The 18059-nt window shown below is 37.7% G+C and overlaps 1 protein-coding gene across 2 annotated transcripts in view; it reads left to right on the forward strand.

The window, feature by feature from the left end:
* The first annotated feature begins 3791 nt into the window (after window positions 1-3791).
* The window catches only part of smarca2 (SWI/SNF related, matrix associated, actin dependent regulator of chromatin, subfamily a, member 2), a 57383-nt gene continuing 43115 nt past the window's right edge, over window positions 3792-18059 (forward strand). The window contains exons 1-11 of one of the 2 annotated variants that reach the window (XM_042489023.1): window positions 3792-3876; window positions 5602-5865; window positions 6588-6717; window positions 7012-7431; window positions 8702-8803; window positions 10318-10567; window positions 12678-12804; window positions 13351-13524; window positions 14042-14215; window positions 15439-15609; window positions 16597-16647. In XM_042489023.1, the coding sequence (XP_042344957.1) occupies window positions 5632-5865; window positions 6588-6717; window positions 7012-7431; window positions 8702-8803; window positions 10318-10567; window positions 12678-12804; window positions 13351-13524; window positions 14042-14215; window positions 15439-15609; window positions 16597-16647 (1833 nt within the window). In that variant the 5' untranslated portion in view covers window positions 3792-3876; window positions 5602-5631. Of the gene's footprint in view, window positions 3877-4256; window positions 4397-5601; window positions 5866-6587; window positions 6718-7011; window positions 7432-8701; window positions 8804-10317; window positions 10568-12677; window positions 12805-13350; window positions 13525-14041; window positions 14216-15438; window positions 15610-16596; window positions 16648-18059 lie in introns of those variants that run through there. The other variant, XM_042489024.1, reaches the window with a different exon arrangement.

An 18059-nucleotide genomic window follows, 5' to 3' on the forward strand; every position in this document is an offset into this window, starting at 1 on the left:
GGATTTGTGATGGTAGGATTTCTTGGTAAAGAGTGTTGCACATTTAGGGGACATCTTCACTTCATTTTGCTGTTTTAGAGACAAAGCATGAGGGGATTTATCAAAGAAAAAGAGGGAAAAAAGCATGAAGTCAATGGACCTTCTTTGCATCTTTAAATGAGCAATCCATTGTTCAGCCCATCCATTTAAAAACCTGTAGACTTTGAATAAAATGTCACGCCAGTGGTTCACCGGAGCCTTTTACGGAGGGTTTCAAGGTGAATGGAAGCCACAACCACTAGCCCTTTCACTGCCAAATGACTGCGGCCGAGCCCTTTCCTGGCTCGGTGAATTTGAAGGGGGCGGTGGCTTTGACCGCAAAGTTAATTGGGTTTGTTTATTTGGGTAAAATTTACATTCAGGAACCCTGTGCTGCACATCCTTTATGGAGACATATAAGAAAGGCCAGAATTGTTGAGGAGGGGAAGTCAAGATCAAAGTTAAAATGCGAGGCTTTGTTTATTGATATGTGAGGTATTCAAATGATGGGCAGCCAGGCTGGAGTGCTTTGAATGTCTTCTAAGGTCATTCAAGTGTCAGCAGCAATAGATGATAGATAGATAGATAGATAGATAGATAGATAGATAGATAGATAGATGCTACCTTAAACTTGAGAGTTGACTGGACTAGAAGTTATTTTATAATGATTCAAAAACTTGATTCAGTTCTGCTTAAATCATTTAGTTATATAAACTTAAGGATTTAAGTTGAATTGAATTAAGATGGAATTTATTTGATGAGGAAAGTTTGTTTTGAATTATTAAAAAAAAAAAAAACTTGGTGTCTGGGCTGCCTTAAAATTTTAGGTTGACTGAACTTGAAAAGTAATTTTGTAATGATTCAAAATAACTGAACTTTTTTAGTTAATGAACTTGATCTCAAATCTTTTGGTGATGTTACCTAAAGATTTAACTGAATTAAGATCCAGTTACGTAAAAAGATCTGAAACTGAATTAAGATTTGACAAGGAAAGACTATTGCTTTGAATTATTAAAAAAAACAAAACAAAAAACTGCCTGGGCCCCCTTAAAATTTTACGAACTGAACTTGTAAAGTAATGTTGTACTAATTATAAACAAATTAACATGAATGAAAGTACTAAAATTGAAGAATTCAAATGCAACTTAATTGAGATCTTTTTTTGACCAGAGAAGGTTATTTGTTTTGAATCCTAAAAAAAAACTCTATTTGTTTTATATTTAAAAAGTTAGTGTCTGGGCATCCTTAAAGTTTTAACTTGACTTAGCTTGAGGAATTTTTGTTTTTTTACTCTGAATATTTTACACACTTCAAATTCAGAGACAAAAAATAGACGTATATTCACCAAAATGTACATCTTTTAACAAAATCAATACATGTAAACTAAACATTTTTGTCAGTGCATTAGAAGTTTTAAAACTCCATCTGGTGTAATATTGTTACGTAACATATGGCTTAATATGAACACATGCTTATATTTTGGGTCTAAAAATACTCATCTCATCGCAGTGCATTCATCACACTTTCTTCAGCCCATGCATATGTTTTGTCTTTACGAAAACTGAAGTCTGCCAGTACTTCTTAGCATCCAGTGGACGCATGGTGTTCAAGTGGAGCCAACAAGACATTTACACACAAGATTTATTTAGGCCACTTGTGTAGTTTTAAGAAGACGAGCCAGATATAGAAAAGGTTGCAGAGAAACACTTTGAATATTCACATATTTCAGTCCCAAAACATGTTCTAATATCTATTTTAATTAATTTGGGTAAGATACACTTGATGTAAATGCAGACAAATTATAAACTGGAATATGTTTAAAAAACAGGACAGAAAAAATAATAGCTCAGCAAGTTTAAACAAACAAATGTCCAGTAAAAACAGCTTTATCTTTTCACAGAGAAAACAAAACAAAGTTTCTGATATCAGACAGATGCAAATGCAGCTTGACTAAAGCTGTGTGTCGTTTGCATGGCTTGCCTTTGAAACTCCACATTGCTATCATCAGACTTTCTACGTTAGTGTATGTAAACGAGGATTATCGCTCGATCACTCTGGACTTGGCATGTTTGTTTAAAGCTCAGATGTCCTTGGTAATTCATTACCTGCCAGGTGCTTCTGTGTCTCAGCCTTCAACACAGAGCTGCAGAGGTAAGTTTATTGGGGCAACTGCTGGTCACTGCTGCCATCCTGTGTTACTTTTAAGGACTGCATAGAGGAGCACAAAGGAGTCTTGGAACATTTTAGCCTTTTAAAATTTCCCTAAGTATGGCTTTCAGTTTAGAAAAATATGTTGTCTAACCACTACCACATTTTGTCTTGTTTTTATTCTTCAAAACTTCAGTGCAGCCTATATGGTGGCAAATTTTTCTGTGGCTTCACCATTTTTCCTATGGAAACTTAATGACTGACACGTAAGAAAGCATCCAAATAGTATGTGATGTGTGAATAGTGATTATAGTTTGACCCTTAAAAGACCCAGAAATCATGTTCGATTTGATCATTTGATTGATGACATTAAATTCAATCTTAAACATATAAATTTCTTATTTATTTAGAGATTTTAGATTTATTTTGCGTAAAACTCTCTTTGTGATTTAAGACTAAACACACAAGGTTGGCAAAAGTATAGTTACAACAGTACTATGTAAAAAAACAACTAAAAAAACACAAATGCCAAATGCCTTCCTGTATTACTGGATTTTTAGTGATACTTTATACACAGTGGAGATTTATTTATTTTATTTATTTTAACTGTAGAAGTACACTAGTACCACATCACTGTTAGATATATTATGCTAAAGAACCTATGCCAAAATTGTCTATATCTTAGAGATATAATAAAATAACACATTTTCTTTATTGGTACTTTATTCATATAGGGATAACAATGTATCTTTCTTTGTACATAATTTAGCTAACTGCCAGCTAATGTCCATGCTCAGTGTACTAGTTTTGTGCATATTTAATATGTTTTTTGCATCTATTTTGTAACATATTTTGTTTTATTGTATTTTTAGGAGAACAACTAGCCTGGGTCAAGAAATTAAAAAAAAAAAAAAAAACATTTACAGTTTTTTTCCCCCAGTATTATTTATGTCAAATTCACAATTTCATTAAAGTTAAACCATAAAACCATTCAGTCCATAAGGTGTCAATAGAATGTCAACTGTACATGAATCAGATGAATAACGTGACATATTCACACTGTTAATATATGTATATTATGATGAAATATTCGTGAAAAAAATCAAAATATTATCTCCATCTCTACTAAATGAAGGATATTGGCCTGTGAGTATCCATAACCTTGTATTTGATAATCTAGTATCTATAACTAGCTTTAAATAGCTATATTCTAGTGTTAAATCTCAATAGTGAAAGCAAGTAAATAAATAAAATGTATCTCATTAATAACAGGAATGGGGGTTTTGCACAAACTGGTAATCAGCAGCTATTTCAGTTTTACATTGGTGCTCATCACAGTATTTAATACAAGTTATTACATTATTATTTTAATGTCATCAGGGCTGACAAGATCCTAAACTTTGCAGTAAACTTTTGTTGTCTTGTTTGTGATCGTGGCCACTCAAACAGAAAGTTACAGCGGTGGTAACAGGAGACATACACGCCCAAGAAAACAAATTAAGATGATTGACGTGGGATCAAACCAATCACTGTGGAGGCGGGCGGGATTTCCGGTGACATTGACAAATCAGTAATGGCGACAGAAGAAAAACTTTAACATGTCAGCAAAACAACACCGAGGGGGAGTGAACTTTTGGACAGCAGTCATATTTTGAAGAAACATTACAATATATTTCACCTAATTGTGTGCAGTTGCAGTTCAGCCGAAAGGTAAACTGACTTAACGCGGTTCGTTTGTGATATATGTTGACACGTATCCGCTCTGCGTTCAGCTAACTGTCCAAACTTTTCTGACATGTTCGCTAACTGGGATTCTGCACCCGGACGAGCTAGCAGGCTAGTTGCTATGCTAGCTAACGTCAGCTAACCAGCTAGCCGTTAGCTAAGTTCCTCAACGGTCGAGCGGGGCAGACAGCCGACTAAAGCGTCCTAGTTGTTTGTTTTGTGAAGCTGTGTGATACTAAATGTGATGTTAAAGTTGCTTTTTGTGTCTGGAAATATAGTCAAGGTCATCTCGGGGGCCTGACTTTCATCTAAACTTTGATTTTGCTTGCATATCCGTGATGGCCACCAGTTTTTTGGGGAAGCCATGATCCAATCAGAGTGAACGCTTCTCCAGAGAGTGATAACGTTGAGCTACTGTAACTGTACTGTCAGAAAACAACGGCATAAGGCTAACGTTTACCTATTTTTGTAACCAGCTCAGCGTTATTTATCATGTATCTTATTGGTAATTGACTTTTTCAGACCTCTGTTTAACCGCTGTAAGCGCGGTGTTTTTTTGTTTTTTGTTAAACATGAACGTTATCCCTGCTTCAGATGAGGTGACAGTATTAGTGGATACATTAAATGGTATTAGCTAGCCTGTTAGCCTCAACACAACATACAAGATTCACTGTGTTATGGTTAAAACTAATGAATTACACGCCTTTAAACTGCAGGGGAGACTGGTAGGAGGAGCTGATATCTATATTTATACATCAGTAGCTATAGCTCCGAGGTGTTGTGAACAGATGTAATAGATGGAAAAGTGGTTAGTCACATTGTTGTCCAGTGATAAGACATGCGTTTTTTAATATGCAGGTTTACAGTCTGCACACACAATGTGGCTTTATATGTCTGCAATGTGTTTGTTATGGCTTGTGCTCCTGTTGTTCTTCAGTAGCCTACTCCTTTCATACAAAAACTACTCTTGAATGAATCTGATCGTCGCGGAGTAACTAGTTACAATTACATGTTAAAATAAATGTAATCAGTTACAGTTACTAAAAAAATTCCATTAAATTACTAAACAAAAATTGTTAGATTACAGAGAAGTATCATATAAAAACATTCAAAAAGTGCAACATTTATGTACTTATGTTTTTAGGTCTTTTAAGCTTTTTTGCTCTGTTTAAAACATTTGTTGGAAAAGTAATTTAAAAAAATCAAATGTAATAAGCTACATTACTATGATCAAGTAATTAAAATTGTTACATAACGTATTACATTTTTGACAGGGTGACCACTATTCTGTAACCACTTGCATTTAAAAAGTAACCCTCTGAACACTGCATATGATGCACATATTATATACATTTCTTTTTCTTACTTCTACTTATGTACACTGTGTTGTACATTGTAGCCTAATGCACTTTATTTTTTATATTTCTTAACCTTTACATACTAGTTTGTATATTGTAATGCAGCACAAGGCACATATTATATTTTTATATCTTTACACAGTTTATGTAATCATCATATCATATATCTTTTTATTTTTAATGTATTTTTTTGTAATACTGGTGTGGAGTTGAGGCAAAGTGTGCATATATTTATTTTATTTTTTTACAAATGAGTAGAGATAGAATAAATAATTAAATGATACCATTGAACCTGTATTTTTTACATGACTTTAAAATCCACTTCCTCTTTGTTTTTCTTTTTTTCCTGAAGCTGCCTGGTATGTTTCCGGCAGTTCAGTAGATGTCCACCCCTTCAGACACATCAGGTGGTATGTCCCATCCTGGCCCTTCTCCGGGGGCAGGTCTATCCCCAGGGCCCATCCTGGGCCCCAGCCCTGGACCGGACCCCTCACCAGGCTCTGTTCACAGTATGATGGGACCCAGTCCTGGACCTGGTACACCCAACGCTCCTCATGGCATGCAGGGCCAGGGACAAAGTGACTACTCTCAGGACAGCATGTACCCTATGCACAAGGTACTGTGTGCTTTCTGTTATTAAGTGTGTTTTGATGTCAGTACTGCACAAGGACAGTGTTGCAGTAGTTATTTCATATCTCTGTGATGTTTTAAGCAGGCTTAGTTCTTAAATGAGACTCGTACAAGAGCCAGAAAGATGTATTGACCTATATTGGCTTATTGTAGGTCTATTGCACTGGTGCATATTTTGCCTGATAAATAACAAGACATTTTTAATACAAAAATATATTTAATGTCAGTTGCCACTTTTCAACAGTTGACAGCTCAAATATTAAAACAAATAAAAACCAATTAAAACTGAAAAATCCAGTCAGACAATATGTGGAAATCCACAAGTGGTAGTATGTATCAGTTGGTGTGTTTTTTGAAATATTTTTATTATTAGTTATTTCTTTATTATTCTTTATTTTGAAATCTTTATGTTAAGATGGAATGAGCGTCTTGATAATTTTGGCATATAACATCCAAGAAAACAGCTAAACACCCAGTTGTTATTCTACTTCTTGAGCACATTGATCAGCTTTTGACAAAAGTGCGACTAAAGATGAGAGCAAAGAAAAACGTCAAGTCAGATTTAATTATAGAGCACATTTAAACATAACAAATGATTACCAAAAAACACTGAAACATTGACAGCATTGAAAGTTGTAGTTTTGGGTAAAATGTGTTGTATTCAATGAATGGATCTTTATTTTGAGTCTTTATTTTTTACGTTTTCAGACCATGGAAGGGATGAACGAGAAGGCCATGGCGGATGCAATGCACTTTGGTCACATGAAAGGTGTAGGGATGAGATCTCTGCACAGCGGTATGGGGCCTCCACAGAGTCCGATGGACCAGCACAGCCAAGGTATCTTATTGCTGTGTTTTAAACCTAAAAGCTTTCTAAGAAGACAAAATTAATTATGATGGATTTATACATTTCAGTTTGTCATAACTTCTTTTCCCTTGTTGCCTCCAAAACTTGATCAGTACTTAAAGCCAGTGGTTCCCAGTCTTTACTGTATGTCTTTTGTCACTTTAAAACAGTCCCTCTTCACTGTTTGATTGGCTCCGATCCCCAGGTATGGAGCCACTGCTTTAAGGGTACTAGTATGAATTTTGGTTATGTAAAATCATTAAAACTATTTCCTTTCTGCTGTAGGATACATGTCCCCCCATCCATCCCCCATGGGTGTCCATGAGCATGCTTCCAGTCCCATGTCAGGAGGTGGAGGCGGTGGGGGACCCACGCCGCCCCACATGCCTCCCTCCCAGTCAGGCCCTATGATGCCCATGGATCCACAGTCAGGGGTGCCCAACATGTCCAACATGAGCCAGCAGGGGCGGGGACCTTCTGCTTTCAGTCCGGTCCAGCTGCAGCAGCTCAGAGCTCAGATCCTAGCCTACAAGATCCTGGGCCGTGGGCAACCACTGCCTGAAAACCTCCAGCTGGCTGTTCAGGGCAAGAGGAGCCTACCCACAATGCAGCAGCAGCAGCAACAACAACAACAACAGCAGCAGCAACAGCAGCAGCAGCAGCAGCAGCAGGCACCTAGTGTTAGTCCTTACAACAGGCCTCCAGGTAAGAAGACTCAGTGTTTCAGGGATACATTTTTTTGTGACATTGTGATCTGATCCAAACACACTTGACACCTTAATTTGAGCTCCGTGTCCTGCATGAAGTGTGAGCCACACCCCCTCAAAATGTGGATTGTGCATATCGCAGTACAGCAAATACTTTGACCTGAGAGCATCCAAACCTGTAATGTAACCTGGCAGTTGATGCAGCCTGGCATGAGCTCTGTGTCAGTCTGTGTAGAGAAGACGTTTTTCCATCCTGATAGGAGTGAATTTTAAGGTAAATACGAAACCTTTTGGGGAGCTTAGTATTGCAGAGTTACTGGATATTGATTCAGATTCTTTGGCATTAGTTGGGGTATAACTAATAGTTATTTTCATAATCAATAAATTAATATTAAGTCTCTTAAAGGTCAGAAAAATAGGCCCATAATTTTGTTGTGTTCCAGTTGACATTTTCAAATGTCTTGTATAACCTTAATGTATTCAGTTTAAACAGCAAAAATAAGCAAGCAAGCAACCAAACCTCTGTGCACATTTCATTCCAGGTGGAAGCACAATGTGCTGCACAGAGTGCACGGTACAAGTTACAGGCACAAAACAAAGCCAGCAACCGACCATAAAACTGAATCATATCCATTCAAAATTAGAAATAAAACCTCATAAAATAGTGATTATGATGAAGAATAGACCAGTAAAAGATCTGATGTGAGTCAGAACTAATGAAAAATTGTCAAAATAAATAGAATAATAATACTAAAAGTAGACCATTTAACGAGAATAATACATATGAGTTCAACTAAATAAACAAGAACTAAAACAGAATAAAATAAGATAAATAGACAAATTAAATATGATAACAACAAAACAAAATAAAATATAATAATAGATAAACCAGTAAAAGTGCACCTGAGTTAAAAGCAATAAAATACATTAAATTACATGGAACCATAATACTTAAATGTGTGGATAAAAAGGATTGTTATCAACTGAACTTTAAAAGATGATACTGTTGGTGCACTGATGTCATCAGGTAACATGTTTCAGTGGCTTGGAGCAAAAAAGCTGAAGGCACTTTCACCTGTATTTGAGGTGACCGGGGGTGTAATCAGGTGAATAACATTTTAAAATCAATTATAAAATTTACTGAAAACCAGTGTAGTAACATCAGTACAGGTGTTATGTGGTTGAATTTTTGTTCTGGTTAAGTAAGAATATTATCTGTAAACTTCACAAAACAATCATTCATATTTAAATTGATATTGTCTTGAAAGGTATGCCAATGGCACCTTTGGGTGGTCCCCAGTCAAGTCCCTGCCCTACCCCGACCATGCAAGGACACAGTCAAAGCACAGGACCCAAGCCTTGGTCTGATGGTAAGTGAGAGTCGACTGTATGTGTTGAATAAAATGACATAACGAGCTTCATTAGCTTTGATTTTTAATGCATCTTTTCATTCCACACATTTATAATCTAATGTATGAGTGAAAGGTTTGAGACTGACCAGGCTGCTTAAGGTAATCACAACCATAAATTAAGCTCATTAATCTTTTAACAGTTCCTAACAGCGATGTTAATGATGCTTTATGTATACAGGATTTAAAGTGTAATTAAGTTCAACAGATGTTTTGAGAAAATCAAAAATAATAGTTAAATACACATAAATTTAAAAAACAAATACAAAATACAAAAATGTCATCTCCCATTCAGGCCAATTTAAAACTGAAATAACACTGTTTTGACTCCATACATTTTTAGGGAGTTAACACATTATTAGCTCCTAATAGGTACTTTCTCTGCAAACTGGTCCCAGGTCAGAGAACAAACTTTACTTGAAAGGAGTGGCGAGAAGAGAAAAGGCCAATAATGATATGTGTGGGTGTCATGTACGCTGCCGTACGCCTTTGAAAATAGAAAAGTACCGGCACTTGTTTCATTGACCTGAGGAAACACTGGTTGCTATGTACCTGCCTACCTGTGTGGGTGAACAAAGTTTATTTCTGTACAGATCTGCCCATATCGAGCTCTGAGGTAGATTTACAAGTTGAACATGGTGTTCAGCTAAAATATTACCTGCAGAGACCACATTGTTGTGATTGAGTACAAAAGAAAGCCTTTATTATTGCTATGAGATGAAAAACAAGGCCAACACGTATCACCAGCACGTCTTTGTCAGAATCAAAAAGAAGTTGGTGTGTGTGGCTGGAAGCTTTTTAAATCTGACTTCAATAAAGCAGTTTTCCATTATTTTTATCCAAATCCTCTTTCTTGGTCACAGTGCTATGCTTACTGGTGCATCATGAACACCTGCTGCTGTTTTATTGTCATCAGATCCATATGGCACTTTGTGTTATATTTTTAACAACTGTACTACGGGTCAACTGATATCGATTATTAGTTGTTAATGAGACCGATATCTGGTATTTGGAACCAATATGTATTTACATTAAAATAAATCTTTCTGTCAGTATTTAGAATTTGGAATATAACAAACTCCAACACAAAACTTTGTTTAAATGCCTTTCGTAAATGTTTAATCAAAACTGAAACTTTCAGCATCATATACAGCAAGTTCCCAGCAACTACATTTTTTTTTTTATAAAGTCATGTAAAAAATTTTAATTAAAAAATGACAAAAAAAAAATAGCTCCCTGAGGTTTTACAAAGTAAAAGTTCCTCCTATGTTGATGCTTTCCTTGCACTTTTTAATTGATTAATTTTTATCTGTGATCATTACAATAAAATGTTAAATCTAAAATAGTAATCTGTCAACCCCTAAACTGTACATGTATGACTACAAATATGAGTATCAAAATAACTTGTAATGATTACTTTGTGATTCTCCCCTTCTGAGAAGTGACCCAATAACAGACAAAGTCTTCCTCTCCAGGTCAGGGTGGTGAGAATCAAGCCAGCGCTCAGAAGCACCTCACTCCAGTCACCAGTGGACGTCCGTCCCCTGCACCACCTCAGGCCTCGGCTGTGCCACCTGGGCCCATGCCAGGCGCTTCAGTGACCCCTCAGCCTCCCGGGCAGCAGGTGTCCCCCATGCTCCAGATGCAGAAACAGAACCGCGTCACACCAATCCAGAAGCCCCAGGGCCTGGACCCAGTGGGGATCCTGCAAGAAAGAGAGTACAGGTATTTATTTTCATCACTTATTTAACACTGGTGTCCTGCAGTACTTCATTAAAAACACTTACTGCGCATACAGTTCATGAGGAGTTGTCTTTACAGCCTTCCTGCCTACCTTAAATATATTTAGTCATTGTATGAAACTTTTTTACTTTTTACAGTTTTGGAGCTCTGAAACAAGTGTATTAACCTGTTTTCTGGCCCATCAATGATGTCAAATGTGAGGACAGAAAAAATACAGAACGGCATACATCTACACAGCACTGGTCTACTGGCGATGAGATAACAGTCCATCACCTATTTTTACGGGCTTTTCCAAGCATAAAGAACCCTCATGCACAAGCTGATTTTGGTGGGAAAGGGTACTGGAGTAACTGGAGTAAAGGGTGACGAGAGGAGTGCAGAAAACAATTATAGCACGTCAGCCATCTGTTAATATTTTGGGAGAGATGACGTGACACGAGCACAAGTACTGCGTAGTATACTTTAATATCCAAGTATTTGTTGCAAGTAATGTTGTTATCGTGATATTCAGCACAGACTGGTGTTGTTTTCACAGTGCATGTTTTGCAACCACAGTTATTTTAAATTATGATTTCAGGCGGCTCTGTGTATGATGATGTCTCATATTTTCTCCAATGTGAATAGTTTTTTCATTAATGGGATGACTCAAAGTAGATATGTGATTGAAAAGTCTCTCACACACACACACACACACACACACACACACACACACACACACACACTAGAGATACAGAAGCACATAGAGACAGATATTGTATCTGCTGTATCCTTTACTTTAAATTCATTTAATTGAGACTAGAGCTGTCCAGAAAGTTCTCAACTTAGACATCTTACCTATGAACTTAATAGTGCAGAAAAAAATTTGTGTTGGAGCCCCTATGGCTCCCTGATATCCCCTGTGATGTATGCCCACAGGTTGAATCATTTTCTGACAACACAGACAGCTGATGGCGATATGAGAGAGACTTTAATCTTACAGTGGCTCTAAGGCTTGTTTTCCCTCTATACAACTTCCAAAGCTCTTGTTTTGATGCTTTCTTCTTTGTGCTGTCTGTTTACCTTTGACAAGCTGCATTGGTCAAGAAATGCTCACAGCCAGAGAGAGCTGACCTCTCTTCACCTTGTCTGTTCAGTTAGGCCATCTGAAGATATTGCACCCCTGTGAAACTGCTGGAAGAAAAGGCATTCATTATACTGCATAGTTAACTGATAAACATTGGAGGCACCCTTGCAGTTGAATCATCAAAACAATTAAACCAGAGCTTCTAAATTATCATCCAATGTTTCCCTCAAGTTATCATGAGGTGAAGTAAGCTACTTGATAATACTACAAATATTTCAAATGTCTATAGAGTCTCTGCTTTACTGAAGCACTTTCGATAACAAGGAGCTATCAGAAGGTGTTGTTGAATTCTAATGAAAGCTAAAGTAAACAACTTGCAGTGAATCTGCCAAAGATTTCATCATACAGAAACGTAGGAGCAGGCTAAAGGGGCGATCACACCCAGACGCATCGCTAGAAAGGCGTCCCTAGCAAAACCATTGTACAGCACGCCTGTTGGGCGCTCCTCTCGTGCTGCTGAACGATGTATTTTTCTAGCGGTTTTGGGTAGGCATAAAACAAAAATTTACAACTTTTCAGCTCAAGTTGCATTTCTCTTTACTGTCACTTTTGGTGATGCGCACGCAGTAAATGCATGCAGCCCTGCTCCAGGCGCCCCCAGCTGTTTATCCAAACGTGCCTCCAAGGCATTTTTCGAGCAGTCATGCCTGGCGTGATGCGTCTCGGTGTGATCTCCCCTTTAGGCTTTTTGTTTACAGTTGGACAAAGTTGCTCATCATCAATAATAAACTGCAGTTAACAGAAACTGACTCAGCTGCTGTTTGGAAAGCCAAACAAGGAACAGTTGATAGCGTGCACACATGCATTAACCTTCTCATCGTTTCTTGGAGGGATTTGGCAATTTTGCCATCCACATTGAGGACACTGAAAAAGTCCATAAAGAACACTTCTCCCAAGCGTGCATTTATTATGCGCTCTCTTCAGGGTAGTTGTTGCAGTTTGATATACCGTCTTCATTATGTTCCTCAGGTTGCAGGCTCGCATTGCACATCGAATCCAGGAACTGGAAAGTTTGCCAGGCTCACTTCCCCCCGACCTGAGGACTAAAGCCACAGTGGAGCTCAAGGCACTGCGTCTACTTAACTTCCAGCGGCAGGTACACTGCAGTTGCTGTTTCTTGTTTAATGTGCCTGCATAGAATATTAATATATCTATAAGCAGCAACTCACGGTTGAGGGAGTTCAATCATCGACATAGTGTCTGAACACACTGCTGATTTCCATATTGAGTCATGCACATGAGTCTACAGAGTAAGTAGATAGATTTACGAACTTTTTAAGTTCCTCTGGAGCCAGAAGGATGAAGAGTGACATTAAATTATTCTTCAATGTCCCTGCAAAATAATGCATTTTAAACAAATTTGCACTCTTGGAATATAGACATTTTACAGTAATGTACATCATAAAAGATAGTAATTGAGTTTCAGTTGGATCTTTCTTATGAAGTTCACTAGCAACTCTACAACGCCAGGATATAATTATTTTAGGAAAATAACTTTCAAGTGTTTAATTGCATGTTTCAGGCCTGTAAATAATGTCTTTATGTCTCACAAGCTGCAGTTTTTGATGTATTATTTCCAGTACAAGTTTACTGCTGATGCAGTTTGGCATCATCGATATCCCTAACCTGTGCATATCTCCAGCTGAGACAGGACGTGGTGGCATGCATGAGGCGAGACACGACGCTGGAGACAGCCCTCAACTCCAAGGCTTACAGACGCAGCAAGCGGCAGACGCTGAGAGAGGCCCGCATGACCGAGAAGCTAGAGAAACAGCAGAAGCTTGAGCAGGAGAAGAAGCGCAGACAAAAACATCAGGTGATCTATGCCACAGTGTTAGAAATAAAACGCAGAGAAGAGCTCTAAGTCATGAGAGATGTCCAGGTTTAGGAACAAAAAGTAGTAGTGCAGTATGTAGTATTGAACCAATGCAGCAGCAGCACTGTTTCCAACATATATTTTTTGAGTTGTATGAATTCGTGGCCTTTAAATGAAGCTGTCATAATAACCTAGTTTTTCATATAAAATACAACTGTAAATCTCTATGACTTTGAGCAGATATTTTAACAAAACGCAACTGAAACAGTCAAGATAAAGAAAAGAAAACATGAAAACAGACAGTAGTCCTTTGAGTGACAGTCAAAACAAAATGTAACAACTTCAGAAGCTGAGGGATTGCAACAGTCTCTGCATGGTGGAATGATTTTGTTTAAAGTGGAGGACATAACTGACAAAGAAAGTGGCGTCTGGCAACACAACACTTGATGATTTTTTTGTCTAGTGTGCAGTGTTGTCAAAATAGATGTTAGACTTCAACAACTTTTCTGTTTTTCAGGAATATCTCAACAGTATCCTTCAGCACGCTAAAGACTTCAAGGAGTATCACCGCTCAGTGTCCGGGAAAATGCAGAAACTCACCAGAGCTATCGCCACCTGGCACACCAACACGGAGAGGGAACAGAAGAAGGAGACTGAGAGAATTGAGAAGGAGAGGATGAGGAGACTGATGGTAAGAGCTGGAAAGTCTTAGTAATTCTCAGTCATTACTATTTTATTTTATTTATTTATTTATTTTGTGTACTTTTTGTTTCACATTAATTTATAACGGCAGGAGGTCAGGAAAAACATTTTGTCGCCAGCTTAATGACCATATACAGACATACTGATGGCAGTTTACGTACAGAGTAAAGATGCACACACAGCAAACTTACTGCAGACAAACACCGTAATGATGTATTTCAGTTCCAAAGCACTGTTAATGTCACATACTGCGGATTTAATGGTTTTCCTGAACAATACACTGCCCGCATAGGGACAACCCTATCCTACTTTTTTTCCCTAACACTCACATAGTGCATTGGATGATTGCTAGTATATTTTTTTTTCTCTCTTGTAGACTAAAATTTGTATTAATCAATGTGAAAAATTAATTAAAGTCAGTCTTGTGTGTAATGTGTAAGAGATAAATTTTAATGAATTTTACATGATAAAGCTAAAGTTTTGGTTCTTCCACAGTCAGAGTTTATGATTCTAGATACCTGTCTGAGACTTTTTGCAATCTTGTACTCAGTAGAGACGATTAAGTCATGACTGTGACTAGGGGATATTACTTTATGTGAATGAGTGTCTGGCCAGTAACTGATATATTTAATAAGGCTAGCATTTGCACAAGCACTGGTACGATAATTTGATTGCTGCATTAGCACACCAGAGCTGTTCTGCTTTCATAAAGTGCAGACTTACTGGGTTTGAATGAATATTATTAAGCTTTGGATTCAAGATATAAGAAGTACATTGTCATTTTGCAAATAGGATTGCAAATTCATCACCCCCAAATGGTGCATACTTTTAAATTATTACTATTTACACATATTTACAAAGAGAATAAGGCACACATGTCAGTAAATGAAAGTATTACAAATACGTGTGTACACATTAGCAGCTGAAGCAAAAGTGCAATTAAGGTGCAGTATGACAGATAAAGAGTGAAATCAGTGGACTGACATGAAGTGAATATTTCATGTGCCTAGCTGATGGTAGCTCAAGATGTCTGGGCTCACACTGGCCACGGCTTTTGGGGGGGAAAAAGCTGTTTTTCCAGTCTATTTGTGTGTGTGCACATTGATCTGAAGCCCCTGTCTGGAGTGGATAATATTTTTTTTCTGTTGTTGTCCATAAGAGGCTCTTGTCCTCCTCCACCACTAACCTCCTGTCACTACCCCTCCAACTCAGGCGGAAGATGAGGAAGGTTACAGAAAACTCATTGACCAAAAGAAAGACAAGCGTCTGGCCTATTTGCTGCAGCAGACGGATGAATATGTGGCCAACCTCACCACCCTGGTTCACGAACACAAAGCTGCCCAGGCTGCCAAGGAGAAGAAGAAGAGGAAGAAGAAAAAGAAGGTAGGAAGAGACACGGTCAAGTGGTGGCTATTCACACAATGTTGCTCAGTGCTGCTGACAGTTGGTAGATTTGTATTGTACTAGTTTTTGAAAAGCGCAGTTTTTCTCCAAGGTTTTGACTTTATATTGCTTTTATTTTATATTTTTTTCCTATTGAAAAAAAAAAGACCATGAAAAGGGCAAAATTAGCAATGCTTAGTCCATCTCTCAATATGGCTTCTTTACTTTTTGTGTGACACTCAACATCAAACTTGCTCTCTCCCAGAGAAGACAAAAAACTCTTGAAAGGGTCACAATTTTATATTATCAATTTTACTGGACCTTGATCAAGGCAGGTAATTACTTTTTTTGGTTAAAACACAGTATAATGAGGTTAAAGCTCATGCTCTGTGTTTCTTTCTTTACATAAATTCAGTCCTCCCTCGGAGTGCCGGTTTAACTGTGACATGAATCATGCCTCCTGATCACATTAATGTCACACTTCATTATTTTGTTTACTTCAAGCATCTTCCAGAATGACAATGTGGTTATTGTCAAGGATCACATTACCTCTCCGATTTAAAGCATTAAAACAGTCTCAAATTCAGCGACATGGTGGGCTGAGAGTACACGCTACACAGCATAATTTCACACCTTCTGTCAGAGAGGCAGAACTAATCAGTGAACTCATCTGGCGTCATCTGGCTGGAACAAACACCTGCAGACTCTCAGCTTTACGAGGGTCTGAGATCCCTGACACTGGTGTGAAGCCATTTCAAGAGGCTCTTTGTGTCACCACATACTGTGTCACCTCAGTCGAGCATTGATCCTGTTAGAGTGCACCTCCTTGCCGTGTAACAGAGTAATGGAGGAAGCTATGCCATTATAGAGCCACCATTACTGCGTGATTACATATTGCTGGGGTTGTCTGTACCTAAACATACCCTGCTGTTATGTAGAATTTGTAATGACATGTCAACGTAATTGTTTCCTGTGTGTGATTTCTAGAGGGTGGATGGAGATGGCGAAGGCCCCAGTGCCATTGGACCTGACGGAGAGGTGAGCTGCAAAGTTTGTGTTTTATTTTCTTTTTGTTGTAGTTTTTTAAGAAAATGTTATTTATTTATCATATGCAAAACAATTTAAATTAGGCAATCATTGGCAATTAAATTCTTTGTTCTCAGAGTAATCCTCATACAGTATTTATTAAAACATTTGTTGTGGTGATCCAGACATAAGTTGCCAACTGAGACACATTGCTGTTCAAAACCTGCATCTGTCAGAATTCTCCAGCTGACTACTTGCATTCAGATTTCATTACTGGCTTGGTCACTTATGCTTGAAGTTCAAAAGGTCACACGTATGGTGTTCATAGAGGGATCCCACAGTCATGGAGAACTTGGAAAAGTCATGGAATTTCACTATCACATTTTTCAAGCCCTGGAAAGGTCATGTGATTGGTAGACATCATTGACAGTTTTGGAAAATAGTTTTTGTGTTTGTAATGAATGCGTTGGAGTTATATTCCATAGATAACCCTCCACTTAATAGAACATAACAGCAAATTTATTTTCTGTAGCTGTCAATAATATGTATCAATGTGTGACTACATTTTGTTAATCACGTTTGTTTCTTAAATCTCTCCCTGCCTTTCTTCTCTCCCTTCATTTGTGCCATCTAGCTGAAATTCTATTTGAATAGAGTTTAAATTTGATATGTTTAAAAAAAATGCAGGGAGGTTTGGCAAATAAACATTATTACCATTATGGGTCCTAGAAAAGTCACAGAAAAGTTTTGACCATGAAAATATGTGGGACTCCTGATTATGTCCACACTCTGTAGCATGCTGACTAGTGACGTTAGCAGGTTGTGTCCGTGCAGCTGGAGATATCACGATCAGCAGAATTATACACGTCTCCTTTCATAGGGCAAAACGGTGGCTTTATGATGCTTTTTAGTGTTTCAACCCTGTTGAAACCCTGTACTGTTTTGGTTTACTCTCGCTCTTCTCATAGCGTTGTCAAACAGCAGAAAGACAAAGTTAGAGACTAGCTGGTGAACATTGTAGAGCATTTAGCAGCTATTTTCCTCAGGATTTGGTAGAAACCAAAACAGAGCTAGAAGAGTGAATGTTGGACTTGTGTTTATCTAGTGGACATACAGTAAATACTCAAATAAATGATAATGTTGCTACTTGATCTTCAAATAAGCAACTGTTTGCTAACAAGTTTGTTTTATCAACCTAAAATGTCCTCAAATGGCCTAAAAGGCTGTAATTTTTTGCTTAGGATGGTCTTTCAAATCTACATATCTACCTGATGTACAGATGCATCTCAGGCTATAATTTTGTCCTTCGTTCTTTGAGGATATTTAACTTTAAAACAGAGCTTGTTTTAGAGATATTCATTGCTCTGCTGCTTTCACTGAGACGTGCATAATGGCTCTGACAGAAATGAAAAACATCAGATTAA

This window comes from Plectropomus leopardus, chromosome 6 (genome assembly GCF_008729295.1).
Source record: "Plectropomus leopardus isolate mb chromosome 6, YSFRI_Pleo_2.0, whole genome shotgun sequence".
NCBI lineage: Eukaryota > Metazoa > Chordata > Actinopteri > Perciformes > Serranidae > Plectropomus > Plectropomus leopardus.